Source organism: Scomber scombrus, chromosome 5 (genome assembly GCF_963691925.1).
Source record: "Scomber scombrus chromosome 5, fScoSco1.1, whole genome shotgun sequence".
NCBI lineage: Eukaryota > Metazoa > Chordata > Actinopteri > Scombriformes > Scombridae > Scomber > Scomber scombrus.
Window position 1 is genome coordinate 7,454,775 of NC_084974.1, and position 18,662 is coordinate 7,473,436.

Sequence of the window (18,662 nt, forward strand, 5' to 3'; positions counted from 1 at the left end):
TTCCTGCGGCATAAATCACAAAAATATTTGTGTGTTTTTTTGGAAAGTCTGTCAGCCTGCTTTTCTGGTCTTTCTGTATTGTTGCCAACTAGGAGGATTTTTTTCAGGTGAGGCCGACTTTCTAGCCTACACATTTCTTCCTTCACATGCAGTAAGATTTCTGTGCTGGGAGCTGAGGCTAACTCCAACCATTTTCCATCTTTTCGCTGTGCAGATAACAATCTATCAAAGCAGTGTGTTCAAAGTCATCTTTCAAACCTTGAATACTAACTAATTATCATTTCCAATTTAAATACACTTTCTGGCTAAAACACATTTGGTAGAACCCTTCTTTCTTCTTTTTTGCAGAGCTCTCCAAAAATATTCTAACCTTTTCATGTGTTTGAAAAAAGAACAAATTGGCTATGAATTGACAAAAGATTAAGGGACAGTATTGTTTTGCTTCTGAAGCTGGCCTGAAAAAAAGGGAATGGCGGACAAAAGAGCCTCATTGTCCACAATTGTTTTCGAACAACACTGCAGAAGAGAATATACTTTACTATTCAGGGCAGGTACAGTTTTGCTATTTGTGATGTATTCCTGGAGATGAGACATTCATCATAGCTGCTGTGTTGGCCAGACCTGGCTGAGCAACAGCAGCGGGGTGAAGTGAAGCTGATCAACATTTCCATTTTTTCCTTCCCTGCCTCTTTCCAGACACCAGAAACCGAAACCTAGTGCACACTTGCTTCCTTGGGGGAATATAGGTATTTTTACAGTATGCTCCGAAAAAACCAATTCCTCCATCCATCCTTTGGCAGAACTCCAACCTTATCCAAAATCCTGCACAGCCAGCCAGCCAGCCACCCACCCCAAACCCCCTCCCCCCTCAACCCCCACCATCCTGTGCATAGAAAGACCCACACACAAACGCTTGTGTGCCACACACACACACACACACACACACACACACACACACACACACACACACACACACACACACACACACACACACACACACACACAGCCTAGAGCCCCCATCTTTTCATGAGCTTCATTACTCTGACCCTAGTCTCCCTTTCATATCTCAGAGGATGTTTATGCAGTATGTGCATGTGTGTGTTTGTGTGTGTGTATGTGTGTGTCTGTGTGTGTTTCACTCAATACCCAATAGAATATGTGTATGTATATTTATTTAGGCCCAGAGTAAGCACGTGTGTGTGTGTGTGTGTGTATGTGCAAGGGTGTGTGTACGGTATGTCGATGTGTAAATACTGTACTCTGTGTGCGTTTGTGTGTGTGTGTGTGTATTCGTGTGCATGTGTAAGGGTGTTTGTACTGTATGTCAGTGTGTAAATACTGTACTATGTGTGTGTGTGTGTGTGTGTGTGTGTGTGTGTGTGTGTGTGTGTGTGTGTGTGTGTGTGTGTATGTGTGTGTGTGTTGTATGACTTCCCAGCCAATTACCACATCTCCCAGACAGACTGAGACTGCCTAGACCCTGCCAGCCAATCAGAGAGGGGCTGCGCACTGCCGGGCCGGAGGTGGTTGCTATGGTTACCAGGAGGCCTGTTTGCATGGTGGCTGATGGAAGAGTGATGGATTACTGTAATGGGATGGAGGGAGAGAGGGATGGAGGGAAAGAGGGAGGGAGGGAGGGAGGGAGATAGGGAAGGAGGAAGGAAGAAAAAGGGAGGGACGTATAGGAAGAGGTAAGGATGGGAGGAAGAGAAGGAAAGAGAGAGGAAGAGAAAGAAAGAGGAACAAGGGGAGGTGAGGAGGAAAGGGGAGGAGGGAGGAAGACAGACTCATACATAAAGATATTGGAAATGTATGAATGCATCTGAAATGAAGCGACTTAAAGGGATGAAAAAAGAATGAGGGAAAATGATAAAGGGGGAGCAGGGGAGGGGTGACGGGGAGAAGATATTGGGAAATGGGATGGGGGGAGGTGAAGGGGGGCTCTGTGGTGTGTGTGATTGAATTCCTCTCTTTCCTTCTTCTGTCTGGGCTGAGATGTGTGTCTGGCCATCTGTCCTTGGAGTACACAGAGAGGTAAGTGTGTGGAAAGATGCAGTCTCACCTTTTTGCCTCCTCAGCAGCGCTGCAGTCAGATTGTACGAGAACTACTTCAGTGTTTCTCCCCTGACACGACAATCAGCTCCAACTGAAACTCTGTATTATTAAGGCCAAGATGACGCACTCCAGTAAGTCATATAGATCCCTAAAACTGTGCATTATTTGCCAAATGCCACTGGATACATTTTGCTGTGTGTAAATTATGAGTGATAAATCTAACTGCAGGAATGTTGATTTACTTTATATTTACTTATATTCATTATTATGTTTATATTTATTGACTGGTTTATTATTAACCCATGTGTTGTTTTGACATTTGCTTTATATTAAAGTAAACTAATAATAATAATAATAATAATAATAATAATAATAATAATAACATAAAATGTGTTATAAAATGATAATATTAGCATTATTATATTTGAATATTAATAATATTATGATTTTATAATTAATTATTTCCTTTAAATATATATATTTATTTTTTTCTGACCTGATTAGAAAGGTATTGAACAAACTGGGGTTGCAAATTTGATCAAGACCAAATACAGAAGCTTATAAAAAAATAACAAAAAACAAAATAAAGAAATATTTTAAGTGTTAACAGACCTCACATGAACATATATATATTCCTTTGCCAAAAGGTCATTCAAGAAGAAATATAAAGTTTGTTATCCTACACAAAGATGCTTCTTACAGTGTATTTTTGGTCACACCGGGAAGCAATGGAGATGGACAAACTCTCTGAGACCAAAAACAGAAGTCACTACAAGATCATGTTTAGAAGCAATTCTCATAAAATTAGGAACAGTCATCAAGTATTAAGCTGATAAAAACATTAAGTATGTTTTTGAGCTGTTAACAAGGGCTTCAAATCAGAAGATGAAGGTTAATGTAAACAAATAAAGAATTTTGTTCTAAATGTTTTTCTCCATGTCCACTGACATATTAAAATGCTGACAATAATTTAAATGATCCACAATGGATCTATATAACTAGACAGTCCTGGCCAGGATCAATGTAAATCAAAGTAGCTAGTTTCCTGGACATATAATCTACAGAGTGACTTTTGTTTCTTTGTCTATAATCTCTTGCACAGTTTCCTGTTGAAGTGCACTGAGCTTCCGCTCATTGACAGACAGCCACTGAGGATGCTTTTGAGTCAAGGATTAGGCTAAATCTGTGTCTGGGGAACTAAACTCCCTGTGATCTTTTCAAGCGACAAAACGCTATTCAAGTGAATTAAAGATGCAGTCCACTCAAATTAACTTCTGGACCAAATCAAAAACATGAAAGAAGTTACTAAAAACCCATCATAGCTGCGGTTCAATATGTTTTCTTGTCATTCAGAATGTCACCTTTAATGATTATCTGCCACGATTTGGACTTTGAAGGTGTTTTAATGGCTTTGGAGCCATCTAATGAGACAGAACAGTAATTTACTTGTTTTTAAGTGTGTTCATAACACAGCTTATCTGTGATTGGATAGTGAATTTGCAGAATGAGTGTTTTCCAGGTGAATGAACGCCGGAATAATCTGCAACGCAATAGTGTTCAAAAGGAGAATGAACCTAAAAGCAAAACTTGAAATCACAATTCAACACTGCAACCTAGAGGCAGACTTTAGTAATAACATCTGTCTTTTCCTCCAGCACAAATATCACCATATACACATGCAGAAAGATGACAAATTCGCTAATTCATCTAAATGACCAGAAAATAATTATCAAATGACAATGCATGCATTTATATTGGGACTGCAGGATTAGGTTAAAAATACATTTAAAAACAACACAAAAAAAAAAAAAAAAAACCCATCATCTCTCCTTTTTTTGAATTTTCACACTCTCAGCGACAGCTAATGGGAGTTTATCAGTCAAAATGTTTTGGGTCCCATTTTATTCATCATTATCTGAGTGCTTTGAGTATTTTTGACTGCCTTTTCTCCCCTCTCTGGATGTTTACACTGTTTACTTCTGAAATTAGATAGAAAGCCCAATAGTATGCATCATTAATGTAATTACTGCATTAATTCCTTCCCCATCATAATAAAACAATTACACTGAGCAAACACAGTTACAACATCGTGTACTGTTGCTTACGGTCTTGCAGTCCGATTTACAATAAGTGGTTAATGTGAAAAATGAATGCAGAACAAAGTAATGGGAAAATACAAGGCTGATTAAATAAAGCCTCACTCTCCTTATCTCATCCCTAGTGTTCTCTGTGTGTTTTCTCTGGCATCCACAGGCCTCATTAGCTTAATTTAAATCCAATATTATTTGGTCCTTAGTGGGCACTTTTACCTGAAAGGATTTTTAGGATTGACTAGCAATAACTTTATAAATGACGTTAAACTTTTACTCTGACTACTTAGCCACAACACAATATCCATTAACTAGCTCTAAAGGGCAGTAAGGTACCACAGATCAAAGGATTTTAAATTGGTGCATGGCAAAAGCAGTAATCATTTCTGATATTGGTGATGTTAGTGATATTTGTGAGACAAGGTAGCGTCGTAAGTAGATGTTGTCTGAACTGTAGGGTCAATGTGGAAGTCAACATCTGACTTGTCTCTACACAAAGAGAGATTGAAATCATTCTTCAAATTATTGGCACATTTTACAGAATGAATGAGAAAAGATCAATGTCCAAAACAGATCATAACGTAAAGGAAACATTGGTTCACTCTGAATATTACAAAAATCTTCATAGTAATTACCTCAATTCCAGATAACAATAGGTTCAGCCATCTACAGTCAAGTAAAATAAGTGAGAGAAATTTTTTTTAAACCTGTAAACATGTCCATGGAATAAAGAATATATAGGGAAAACATCAAGAGAACTCAAACATAAAATAACAGAACATAAAAGTACGTATATGGTGTAATAACAAGATATAGCAAGGGTGACTCATTTAATTAAACATTGTATTATCCTGTCATGGACACGTGGAGCTAAATATACAGAGAAATTCTTGACTTTCATGAGTATTCACATTTTAGTTATGTGGTAAGAGAGAGTGAGTTAGAAACCTGGGAGGAGTCCATGTGTGAGGCTTATACACAACCTTTGCTACATTCGTGGGAAAAATAACACATGAACAGAGATATCTCAGGGTTACCTAACCAAGAGCTTGCTGAGGGAGATTGTAGGTAAATGTCAACATGTAGTAAATATTCCAGGAGGTCATCTTAATATCAGATTACAGGAATAAACAGCAGGTTATTTTTGTTGTACTTGATCTCTCTCTAATAGAGTCAGTGCAGCGACCAGTGTAATGTCTCAGCTCAGCATCATCACAGAAGGATAACTCCCTGAATGATGAACAGTAACTGGAAAATTAACTACTTTCCATCAGCAGCTAAAAATAGAGTTTTGTATTGGAAATTCATATTGTATTAGGCAAGAAATGAATTAAATAACAGGCTTTCAAACACATGGATGACATGAAATACGGTTGTTGTGGTAACACACAACAGTGTCATCTTCATATATAGCACGGTGTCTCATATCCTTTACAAATTAGACCAAATAAAACTCATATGTCATTTTATTATTCCATGTCATATGTCATTTTGTGTTATTGTTCCATTTTTAGTTTACAGCTCTTGGGCATCTACACCTTATGTTGAAGTCAAATTTGGGTTGTTTCCACACACATATCATGTGTGAACAGTGATAAGTGGAGGACAAATGAGGTGAAAGGGGGGGAAATGTCATCTATAAAAGTCCGATTCTGCTCAGGGCAGGCGGTGACTACAGAGAAGTGCAGCAGCCGGTGAGTGGAAATACACAAAACACACACACACAGAGACACACACACACACAGGTATAAACAAAAATGATTTTCCACTGTTTGCAAGCGTGAGCTGTCACAGCACCAACTTAATTTGGTTATATTCCTACTGTGCAATGTCTTATTGGATAGAATTAAATGAAACATATGTCCTTTTTTATTCTGTTGTACTTTATAGGGTAGTCAAGAACCTCTGATGCCAGTTTTTGCCAGAATGCAAACCCTGGTAAATGTGTGTGCTCTTCTCTCGCTCCTCTTTTCTGTTCATGCAGATGTTGTGGAACGATTTGAGGTTTGTGTCCTTCAGTCTCTTTAAAAACTTTAAAGAAACATTAAATCTGTGTATATTGCACAAATAGGTCACTTTGAAGCCTATGTTACTTTGTTTGTTTTTTTTGCCCCAGGATGTGCCAGAATGTATGAAGTATTTCTATAAAGAGAAGGTGCCAGACTGGGGGGCTTCTACACCTGGTACTGCCCGTATCTGCCAGCGCTTCGTCAACAGGTAGTGACAGGGCACAAAGTGGAACTTAGACCTCTATACTTCAGCTAATGTAAAGCACTATACAGTGAACTTTATGTACATAGTTAGATGTTGATTGGTTCCTTAATGTATCTGCTTCATTAACCTAAGCTGTAATCAATCATATGAATCATCTAACCAGTAATTCATCCTTGCACCAACAGGTACCACTTTGCCACGCTGTATGACACAAACTACCGTATTGCTGTCTATGCCTCTTATCAATTCCAGCCCAGCAATGGAGGCGGCAGGGAGAAAAGATGGTTTGTAGAGCCTCAGGTAGGTAATGTATACATCAGTATGTCATATGTACATTCACGCATATAAATGTGCACAGTATGTGGAGACCCCTGAATCATATAGTGTGCTGTTTCTGTTCTTTTAATAGATGCTGGGCTTTAAAGAGTCAGTGACACCATCTGCATTACATGTGAGTGTTTTTATGTGTCTTATAGCTTGTAAACGAGTCCTGGCAATCTGAAATGAAGGATGGCTACTGGCTGGATAAGGACTACCCTGAGGTCTACCAAGGAGAGAGACAGGCTCTGAATGACGACTACAAATACTCTGGCTTTGACCGTGGTCACCTCAACCCCAACGGACACCATGCAGGTAGTGGAGGTTAATTAAACATTGGTGGGGGGGTTTTGGGTAGGGGACAGCAGGTGGCAGTAGTAAGCAGCCTAAAATGTCAGCTGAGGTGAGCTATAGTGATATTCAGTACAAGTGTTTCAGTATTGCTTTACATTAATGTGCTTGCAATTTATAATGCAGTGAGGGATTCTCCTCTGTTGACACACTTTGAAGTTTACTGATATCAGAAAACAAAGGATAACCACAAAACAAATCCAACCAATGATAGACTCCAGTCCAGTTTATAGGTTTGTGTGTGTGAGTGTGTGTGTGTGTGTGTGTGTGTGTGTGTGTGTGTGTGTGTGTGTGTGTGTGTGTGTGTGTGTGTGTGTGTGTGTGTGTGTGTGTGTATGTGTGATTTGTCTAATGATATCGTGGCTCAACTGCAACTGATACCCCTCTCTGTAGAAGTTCAGTTACTTGATATTGTGGGACAGGCACACTTAATAATATTCTTTCAAGATTTCAGAGATTTGCTTTTATCTGTATTTAAGGTGATGTGAAAACAGTAGAATGAATCAAAAGTTAAAGAGCCCATTTTGTTTAAACTTGATCTTCACAGGAAAACTTTGCATCATCTAATTACACAGAAGCACAGAAGAAGTTTCTGGTTTAAGAGTTAATTCTGTCAAAAATGGTGGTGGTGGTGGTGGTGGTGGGGGGGGGGGGGGTCTGCAGAGGATCAGCTGGTTGTCTGTAGCAGAGTTATTATAGTTTTTAAATTTTCATTAGTTTTTATTTTTATTTCAGTTTGCTTTTTTATTTCAGTTTAGTTTTAAGTTAGTTTAACAAGTGATTAAGTACTTTTAATTTAGTTTTTATTTTGAGAAATTAGTTTTAGTTTAGTTTTTATTTAGTATTGGTCTTAGTTTTAGTTTTTCAGGTACTGTATTAGGAGGAAAGCCCTGATTAGTAGAAGCTGTAACGGATGAAATAATGCCTGACACTGAAGCAAGGTTTGCTTTGTTTGTGGTCTCCTGCTTCTCTGTGAGAACATTGAAGGTGGACTTTTACATTGGATTTTTCCCTTTTTATCCCACAAATGTTCCCATCACTCTTTATCACAACCCTTTTATCTACTAGGCTACAGGTTCTAGTCAAAATATTCCCATACTGGGCTGTGACGTTTTTTGCCCGAAACTTATTCTTCTTCTTTCTAGAAAATCATAAATTGCACGTAAAGCATCTTCTTCTTCTGCGTTTTGCAGCAGCCGCTATGTTGCCACCTAGTGGTACTAGCCCGTTATCTCAAGAAGTCAAACTGAACAGAATAGCCTACAGTAAAAATGGAGAAAACGGAGCAAACGAGAAGAAAACTAAATCCAAGCTGATTTTATCTGCAATTAAGTTTAGTTTTAGTTAGTTTTGCATTATTCATTGTAGTTTTTATTTAGTTTGAGTTTTTTTTTTTTTTTTTTAAACTCTCATTTTTATTTTTATTTCAGTTAACGAAATTATTTTTTCACTGCTAGTGTGTCGTCGTAGCCTTTCAGTTTCCACCTTTAAATCCTTGCACATGTTAATTAGTTTATAGTGTGGATAGTGTCTTATTCTTAAATCAAGTGGCTGGTGCTTGGATTTCTATCTTATTGGGTAGTTGTGTCTGCAGCTAATCACTGAACTATAACAGATCATTTTGAACTGGAAGCAGCTGTTCCGTCACATATGATGTGCATCTAAACAAGCCACCTGCAACCTTCACACCACATAACTTTATTTCTTACTTAATTCACTGAGACTTCATTATCTGTAACTCTCCACTCCTTTCTTTTTCAGTCCCTAGCCGCAATGCCACTTTCACTCTGACCAATGTGGTTCCTCAGAACCCCAAACTGAACCAGAATGCCTGGAGGATCCACGAGACCCAGCTAACCGACCTTTTCAATACAAAGTGCTCTAAGGCGTATGTTCTGGTTGGTGCTATCCCCTCTGCAGACAACTGGATTGTCAAGAACAATGTCAAGCGTGTCAACATCCCTGACTACCTGTGGAACGCCTACTGCTGTGTGGACAACAATGAAAGACCCATTCAGAGTGGCGCTGCCACAGCGAGAAACACAGAGGACAACTGGGTGGAGAAGCTCACTTTGGATGAACTGGGAGAATTCCTGCAGCAGTTCTCCGATCAACCAGTAGGGGAACTGTTTTACAACAACTGCAGGGTGTAAAATATTAGCAGAGGGATGATGAAAGTACAATTTTAGGCGCCATTGCCCTTTAGTTTTACATACGATTTGTATGAATGCTAAAAGCCTTTTTAATATTGATTCAAGTGTGATAAAAGGAAAAAACATCTATAGTTTCACACTGTCAAAATAGTGCATATTTCCCTTTCAAAGCTTTGAGACTAATACATCCCATTACTCCTCTCAACCACAAGAAGATGAATAAAACAAGTTCCAAAGGGATAAATGGTTCTTTATTGATGTTTTCTTCATTCACAATAAAGGAAAATACCAACATACACAACTGGAAAACATTCATGATGTTCAGACTTATAAGCACAGCCCAAACTGATGAACTGATAACAAACATGTAGCTTGAGAGCATACAATCTATCAGGGAAAAATAAAGCTTACTGATCTGTAAAATATCATACCTTTAATAGGATTAGTTAATATAACCCTGAAAGTAGACCCTAGATTGACTTTTCAACTGAATTACATGAATATTATGCTAGTGCTGTGAAAAAAACTAATGCAAATAATATAAAAGAAATCAAGAAGTTGAAGAGGTGAAATCATCTGATCAGTATGTTGAATTTTGCACAAATAAGTTGCAGCAGAAAAAGGATTGTCTCAGCACAGAACTTTCATTTCTTATTTAATCTCAAGCTCACCATTCATTTCTTGATTAGCATTAACATTAGCAAAATGTCTTTATTATTTGAAATCACTACTACATAACAAAAATGTGCTTATAGTTCATAACACATTATAAACACACATTAACTAATTATCAACACCCATCTCCCTGCACACGAATCAGCAGCAGTCTACACTTCAGTCATACTGGATCATGGGGTGGTTAAACCAATCAGGCAGGTTGGAGAGTTTCTCCTCAGTGGCTGTTTCTATGGGCCAGCCCCAGGATTTAAAGAATCCAGACAGGTTCATCCCCACAGTCTTAGAGAAAGTCTTAGCATACAGGTTAATCTTTCCTTTGTTGTCTTCCGGAAAGTTGCTCATCTTGTGGTAGGCAGCAAACACCTTCTTAAAGGCATCCCAACCAAACTCTTCCTGCAGCTACATGGAAACAGACAGAGATAAAGGAGGTTGTGAACACACAGAAAATGTGGTGTGTCAATGGAGGGTGGAAAGTTAATGAGAAAGATAACAAATTAACTGCAATAACTAGTCTTGAGAAGCAATTTCAGCCATGCCACAACAGGGCTGTATATTATTATGTTGGTTAGTACGACATCATGTTGGTCAAGAGTAAATATCTTAACAATTTGATGGATTGTAAGTATGTTTTGTAAAAAAAAAATATATATATATATATATTCATGGTCCCCAGAGGATGTATCATAATGCCTTTTATAAAGTTTATACATTTTCAACTAGCACAACTATATTGAGAAAGTAGTATGTTTTACTTTTCGAATACATAAGACATCAGCAACCAATGAGTCATGCCATGTTCATGTCATACTGGACGGCTGAGACGGGAAATATTTCCACGTTTATGTCACACATGAGATCCAACAGAACTATGGGATGCCCCAGTATGGCACAGACCAATGCAGACTCCAGGAAGCCTCTGAACTGAAATGCTGCTTGGTGCAGCACAGAACAGTCAGAACTTTTAAGCAACCCTCTTGTTCTCTCTAGTTGTCCATTACCATTATCATTGGAAATGAGTGTAGTTTTGATTCATTCATGCATACTCTGCTGAAAAACACAGCAACTCAAAACAACCAAGAAGCCACACTACACCCATAGTTTATACAGCACTAAATATCCCTCTATGGTGATGGCATCTTATTGGTTAGCAGAAAACATGAGAAGCCAATCACAGCACATGATACTGAACATCATTTGATTTCTGTCTTTTGGAATAATAAAGATAGGTTGCTTTAAAGAGCACTTACACTGGTATGACCCAAGCATATTTTCTTTACATACTGTTATATAGAGTTGTTGTCTTTACCTGCAGATATGTCTCCAGGGCTACCCACACTTTCCAGTCACTGAGTTTCTTGCCTCCTTTAACATACTCCTCTACACCACTCCTCCGACTTGTTAAGGTCATGGATGGATGAGCCTGCAATAAAGACATTACACTCATCATGGTACCATGTTAAGCAAGCGGAAATAAAAAAAGGTAAAGGTAAAAGGTAAATACTATTGATTGCTTATTGATATGAAGATGGGTTGTGATGCATAATTACACATTCTAATTAGAATAAATTGAATTCACACTACCTTTGCCCTGTTGAGCCCCAGCACCTCTTCATGCACATACACTGACCACAGGTTACACGTGGCCTCTGTGGTATTTGGTCGGAACTCCGAGCAGCTTCTCTGTTGGTTGTGTCCCAGTTCGTGGATTTCTCCCCACAGGCCTTTTGTCCTGGCATCATCTGGTCTAACCAGCTCAGCTGCTATAGATGAATGCATCATGATAGGATAGCCTGCATGCATCCAACCTGGGTGGAGAGAAATGAGTAGAACAAATGGTTTCGAAGAGATGTATCTTCTATGGAAATCTGCTTGAAGATAAACTTCCCAGATATGGTCTCTGCAGTGATACAGACAGTATTGTAGAGAAGAGATGCCATTTGTGAGCTCAGTCACTGTACTGAGCTTTATAACACAGCAGCAGAAAAAAAACACCTGAATGTGTGAGAATGTGGCCGCAAAACACACTTACCATGGGAAATCTGCACATCTGCTACAATGCGTTCTTTGCGGGCAAATTTGTGAGGTATGACAGCCAGTTCAGCAACGCCCTTCATGATGCCGTTCCAGAGTCCTGCCACCTCATCAGGGCGATCCAGATCCCGAATAACATGTGATGGTACAGTGAGGACAATGTTGTCAAACTCCAACTCCGCCCAAGGGGATTGAGATTTGCGCAGCAAGGACCAATCAGCTGCTGTTGTTACACCTGAAGAGGACAAAGAGGTGAGCATTGCATTGAAACCGAAACAGAGCTTTGAAATATGTATGTCTATTGAAAGTGTGCATATTCAAATAATGATATTAGTTTAATGACTTTGTGGTTGCATGGTTCACATTTTCAATAAAGTCTTAATCAAAATATGAACTAATCAAAAACAAATTTAAATACAGAAAGATAAGGAGAGTACCACACTCACTCACCAGACTTGTAATAAGGAGCAGGTACAGCTATCTGCACTATTACCTCTACCCCTTCCACCTTTGTGTTGGGTGGAGCCACCAGGTAGATGAGTCCCCCCCACAGGTTGTACACCTGCATCTTCTCTGTGGTAACAGGAAATCGCTCATGAACACGTGGCGCTCGCTTTAATTCTTCAGCCTTCAGGTTGTCTGTTTGACAACCTATCTGAACCTGAGGAAGAGATGGAGTATGTGTTGCTGCTTTGATGAATGGAATAATGGAATAAATTAAAATATGATGAGAAGATTATAAAAGTATATATTATTATATAATATATTCATATCCCCCAGCAAATACCTAAATCAACAATTAATTCAAGATAGATAGATAGTTGTGGTTTTCAATACCTAATTAATACTTACATATTAATTCTTTGTACATTCCCAGATTGTGGGGCGTAATCTAAAGAATTACCCCATTTCTTTCTACAATATAAGTAAACCCAAGAATGAGCTTTTCAGAAAGAAATGCTTAATGAGAGATTGCACTAAAAGCATGTGATGTGATGTGATGCCATTACATTGACTCTCTATTAAGGCTGCATAAGATCTTATAACCTGTGTTCAGAAATGTTATATTTAAACAATAAATCAAATGACTTTGTGCAATGTGACAGGATTGATCACAATACTAATAAATACATATTTTCATTTAATGGCATGTGTGATCTACTAGGTATGTATCATTAATACATGTTTGCAAAATTGCACATTAAATAATCAAATTAAAGTCAAATGCAATTGACTGTCATTAAAGTTATATGTGCAATAAAACATGGAGGGTGTGTATAAAGTCTTTTGAGACATATTTGTGATTCTGGCACTTTGAATTGACAGAAAGTTGAAAGAAACACAGTTCAATTGATAATTGTTTGATTTTGTGTACTGTACCATCCATCCCTCGTTGAGTATCTTTGGTGGAATGATCATGTCAGTCCTCATACCAGGAAAGAGGTACAGACCTGTACTAAGCCACTCCTCCCCTCCTTACACACACAAAATGCAGCAAATGTTATACAGATGCATGTAAAACAGGCACCGAAAGATTTCATCTGACCCATTAATGCAAATGAATACCACACAATACTGCAACATATTAAACATACAAATTACCGGTCTGCAAAATCTCTCACAATTATTTATATCACAATTTGTCTATACTAGGACTGACCTGATGTCTTAGCGTTGATCTTGATTCTGTGGTTATAGACAAAAGGCATGATGGGGCTGTGCTTGAAGAGGTAGGGCAGGAAGGCATCAGGATTTGGGCAAACCTTATATACCTCTGTCCCCACACTGAGGAGAAGGTGGTCTTTGGGATTCTTTACAGGGTTGTTCTCACTCACCTTGAAAGGAAGAGAATATGAATTATTATAAAACAGATCTCTTTCACACACTTGTAGTACACAATAAAAAATGCCTAAATAGTTTTAATTTGAGTGTGATATGTATTGTATGTTTAATGTAATGTCACCACCATACCTTGGCCACAAAAAAAATCTATTGTACATTAATGTAGAAAGGCCTGTTTAATTGTAGAAACTAATCTTGAGATGCAATTAGCATTACAACTATTTAAGCCATTGATAGTGTATGTATCTAAAATGTCATATTGACACAGGCCATTTGGAAACTTAGGACAACAAGAACAAGCGCATGGCAGCCTGACGGTTTCATTTCTGCTGAGCGCTTCTCTACCATGTGAGTTTGTGAGGGACTTCCTCGGTCAAGTCCACTCATTATGTTCATGTTGTCTGAGCTGTGACTAATACACTGATGTTATATTGTTAAATATATAAGATAATTTTGGTTCAAAAGGATCAACGAGAAATGGTGTGAGAGATGCTGTGAGAGGTGTGAAAGATGCTGAGCTTGTCTACCTTTCTTCACTTGAGGATGAAAATCAAGGAGTCAGAAGTGTAGATGGTACAGTAATGCCATAAAATTACATGCTGAGATGCATTGTCGATGGAAGTAAAGATTGTGAGTTCAGACCATTGCAAGAAACCAAAGAATGTCAAGAGAAGCATGAATTCTTATGTGGGGTCAATGATAAGAGATGGATAACCTCTATGCAGGGTTTGGATACATTGGATGAGGTCTGATATCAGGACTTAACATTTGGGTGACAGCTGAAAGCTGAAAATTGTAAGACTGTTGTGGGCCGGACAGCTGACTCTGGCCTTTCCAGTCATTCACACCCACTTGTGCCTCCTTTTTGGTTGGTTTATGAAATTTTCTGTCAATTTACTTGACTTCATCCCTGCATTTGGTGACCAGTCACACAATATATTAACATAGTGCCGGTTATGTGTCTATGGTCTCCATCATTCATCATAATCCCCAAAACTGTTTGCATTATCACTACTCCACATTGGTTTTTAAGCAACATTTTCTGTCCATTGGTGTACACCTTCTCCAACACAACCTCTCTGATTATCTGGGAACACGATTTCTCCTAATATTGCAATGTGGATGCCATCACAGTTGTCACTGTTTATATCAGCTGCTGGGCAACTCTTTGTGAGCATGCCACTAAAAAGGTTAGTTGGGTGTGATTATGACTTGTGTGGTGGCACTTCGGGGGCCATGCTGATTCCTGCTATTGGTATTTTATAGCAGCACAGTGATTGACCATGCAAACACTAACTGCTCAACACCAAAAAACACAGGTAAATAGTGTATAGCTGTTGAAGAAAGTGACAAGAGAGGAAAGAATTTAGAAGACTTTAGACTGTATCTGTTTGATGTTGTTATTAACACAACCATTACTATTGGGCTTGATGATAAAGCATCATCTGACAAACAGACACTGCACAATACATATTCTGTGAGCCTAAAGGCCATAAAAGTGTCATTAGCAGATTTACTTACAAATAACTAAATCCCTGAAACTATAGCTGATACTATAACTTGGTAAGTAAACAAATAGAGAGGTCTTCTTCATATGAATACTAATAACAATAATAGAAAAAATAAGTCATTCACTGCCCACCTGTGGCATGCCTGCCTTCAACACGTCAGTGAGGATGGACAGCACCTGTGTATAGGAGTAGCTGTCATGAGCTTCCATGTTCAAGAAGCGGACACACTCCCTGCCCAGTTTTGTAAGGTGATCTTCTCCATGCATGATGAGTTCTTGACCCTGGATGACATGTCCAGCGAAGCTACGTAGAAGATGACGAAAGTGGTAGTTGTCTTTCATGGCCTGGCTAGGCACGGGGGCCTTGTACAAACCTCCTCGAACTATTGTCTCTAACAGGCTCAAGCCCATTTTATTCAGGATCTTGTTTCCTGAAACACAGATAGACAAATCTGACTTCATCAACTGTGCTGTAACATTTATCTTTTTCTCTTTCTCTTACATGTGAGGTTGTGGGTGTTTCCCTGTTTTTCCGTCATTCCCAATTTATCCTCAAGGTGTCCTCAGCGCTCTCCCTCTATGACTGACTTACTCACCATCAGCTGTTGATATGGCAATAGCAATTTTGTCTCTGCTGCTACCTCCTGCCTTTGCATTCACCTTCATTAAGGCCTCTGTTCTTCTTGTACTTTGAGACTGTAAATCTGTTACTCATGTAGCACTGTCTGTTATGTATCCAAGCTCAGTAAAACGTCACAACAGAATCAAAATCTTGTGGCGCATTATCATACCTGAGAAATCTGTCATTGGGTTTTGTCCACTGTGTGACTGGGCCCAGTGCCAAGCATGCCCACCAATTAGTAGGCCTCCCCCCTCTGCCACAAAGTCATGGATTTCATCTACATGTTGGTCACTGTATGCTGTACATACAAATACACTCAGGTCTGTCCTGAAGTTTGTCTTCTCTGACTTGTGCTTGCTGTAAAGGCTTAGGTTGGGCACGACACCAACAACCCCGTTCCGGCCTTGGTCCAACCAGTTAATGGCATTGTCCCAAAATGAAGTCAGTGTCTATAAAGAAAGGGGTCATTCCCAAAGAGATAGTTATTAATCAAATAAAGATAATTGGCAAATCAACTGTATGTAACATTATTTAGCAAACTGCAGATGCAAACCAATTGCTGGTGGCCTTAAACTAATAATCATATTTACATTACATGAGGCTCATCTTATCGATGACATGAAATATCATGTAGATGCTACACAAACTACATGAGAAAATGTTCATCATTATATGAAAATCAAAACCTGTTCATTTAAATTAGTTATAAGACCATTGATTAAGTCAGACTTCACCTCATTTGACAGAAGACTTTCATGTGTTACCACAATGACTCGTCCCTGCCCATAGTGGGCTCCTGCCAGGAACACCCGTCTATCCTTGGTGGTACCAATGGGGAAGGCTAGTGTGCCATGGACCAGAACCTCAGACGCATATAATGCTTCCGGGAGATCAAACTCGGAAACATCCTTGAGTAAGGACTCCAAGTCATATTCAAAGTCCTTACCAATACTGTATTAGCAAAGGGTAAATTGAGGGAAGAGAAAGAGAGAACCCCTCAGGGTGACATAATTCAGATTTGTTTGCAGTTTCTTTGATTGCAAGCAGACCTTTTTAAAGAAAATCTTTAAAATTGTTCATGGTTACTTAATAAAGTTAGGTGTATGGTGAATACAGTGTGTTGTATTATGTCAGTACAGTGGATCATGGATTTGCATATTACAACCGAGACAAAACCTATCAGGGACAATTCTGCAGAATCCTTGAATACATTCAATTACATTTGAATGTGTTGTTGTTTTAATTAATTACTCATACAAAATCTATGCGAGGCAACAACATATAATTAACATGTGGTTGACTTTACGCAACAAAAATGTATAATGCCTACCACAATGCTAAGCAAATATTTTCAATATAGCATATGTTGATTACATTAGGTAGTAGGTATTAATGATAGTTTTATGATCAGCAACAGCACTACACATGGAGAAGTTCTCAGATTAAAAGAAAAGTCACATATTTGAAATGAAAAAGTATACACTTACGCTAAAGTCATCCAGGATGAGGGGATCTGAGGGTAGACAGGCAGGATATCTGCCTTCACATAGTGCTTAGAAAAGTAGATCCCTGCCACCCCAGACACCTTATTTCCTGGAAAATGAGAGACTGTATTCTCCTTAGGGTTCACTGTAGCCCAGTGCCATGCCTGCCCAGCTATCAGCACTCCTCCTCCGGCTTTCAGAAATGCCACCAGGTTCTTTGCATCTGCACCCACGCTGTAGGCATCTGTCACATACACACCAACTTTCAGATTGTCACTAAAGGCCCCCACAACTCTGGCTTGGAAGCTGGATGTGCTGAGATTATCAGCCACTCCCTTTACATTGTTGTGGACTCCCACAGACAGGTTTTCGGATGCATCTCCTCTCAGCCAGTTAAGAGCGTTCTCTACCAGAGCAGGAAAGGTGGTCAGGTAGCCCTCATGACCCAAGACCACAATCCTTCCATGGCTGTACACAGAGGCCGCCATCAGGACCTGGCCTTGTCTGTTCACCGCTAAAGGAAAGGCATGGTCTCCAATCAGGACAAGATTGCAGGGAACAGAGGGACCACGAAAGTCCAACTCTTTCAAGTCTCTCATCAGGGAGATATAGGCTTTTTCATGGGAGGACTGGGTGAGCTGGTTGGGCATGGTGACAAGGATTGATGCTCTGAAGGCTGGATGAAGAGGATGAAATGTAGATGAAGTTCTGTTGTGTCAATCAGGCTGTCCTGTAGGGATAGAGAGAGCACTGACAGAGCATAAAATAGTATTAATGTACACATATATGACAATATAGATATAATATTAAAATGCTGATCTATAGTTTAACTGGCTCAGAGCAAAAGGAAAATCAGCAGTTCTTCACTGTTTGCAGATTTTCATCAGATCCAAACAATTCAGAAAAACCAAAGACAATAAATTGACTTTTACCTGAAAGTTAAGTTGGTTTTCTGATAATGGTCTTAGATGTTTCCAAACAGACAAGCCACCAAGAACACTACCTGACAGGAGTAAAGAACAAGAATACGACCGAGCAGGTAAGGAGGGACTATTTAAAGAAATAGGAGGTGGGACGTCAAGAAGCAAAACCCTTGAGGGTTTTTACCAGAGAGAGAAGTGTTGTTGTTTTTGTCTCTCTAATCACTCCACCTTTTTATTGGGCAATAACTGTGGTTTTAGTTCCCTATAATTTACAATGTAATAGCTTTAAGAAGGTATGAATTTGTGATCAGTATGGACAGCAGATATTACACTGACCTATAACTTTTTCAATATGAGAATGTCAATACTATTAAGCTATTGTTCAAAAAAT

At 39.0% G+C, this 18,662-nt stretch overlaps 2 protein-coding genes across 2 annotated transcripts; one reads left to right on the forward strand and one right to left on the reverse strand.

The window, feature by feature from the left end:
• The first annotated feature begins 2,173 nt into the window (after positions 1–2,173).
• Positions 2,174–9,181, forward strand: si:dkey-243k1.3 (endonuclease domain-containing 1 protein-like). Its single transcript, XM_062419293.1, has 6 exons — positions 2,174–2,186; positions 6,130–6,149; positions 6,262–6,362; positions 6,545–6,659; positions 6,836–6,992; positions 8,790–9,181. Exons 1-6 carry the CDS (start codon positions 2,174–2,176, stop codon positions 9,179–9,181), a joined length of 798 nt encoding a protein of 265 aa, XP_062275277.1.
• Positions 9,182–10,015: 834 nt separating this feature from the next.
• zgc:162193 (TRPM8 channel-associated factor homolog) lies at positions 10,016–17,998 on the reverse strand. Its single transcript, XM_062419394.1, has 11 exons — positions 17,352–17,998; positions 16,599–16,815; positions 16,034–16,313; positions 15,375–15,673; positions 13,551–13,725; positions 13,271–13,365; positions 12,341–12,551; positions 11,889–12,125; positions 11,441–11,664; positions 11,166–11,279; positions 10,016–10,258 (listed from the first exon to the last, which is right to left on the reverse strand). The coding sequence occupies exons 1-11, from the start codon at positions 17,996–17,998 to the stop codon at positions 10,016–10,018; spliced, it is 2,742 nt and encodes a 913-aa protein (XP_062275378.1).
• Between the last annotated feature and the right edge of the window lie 664 nt (positions 17,999–18,662).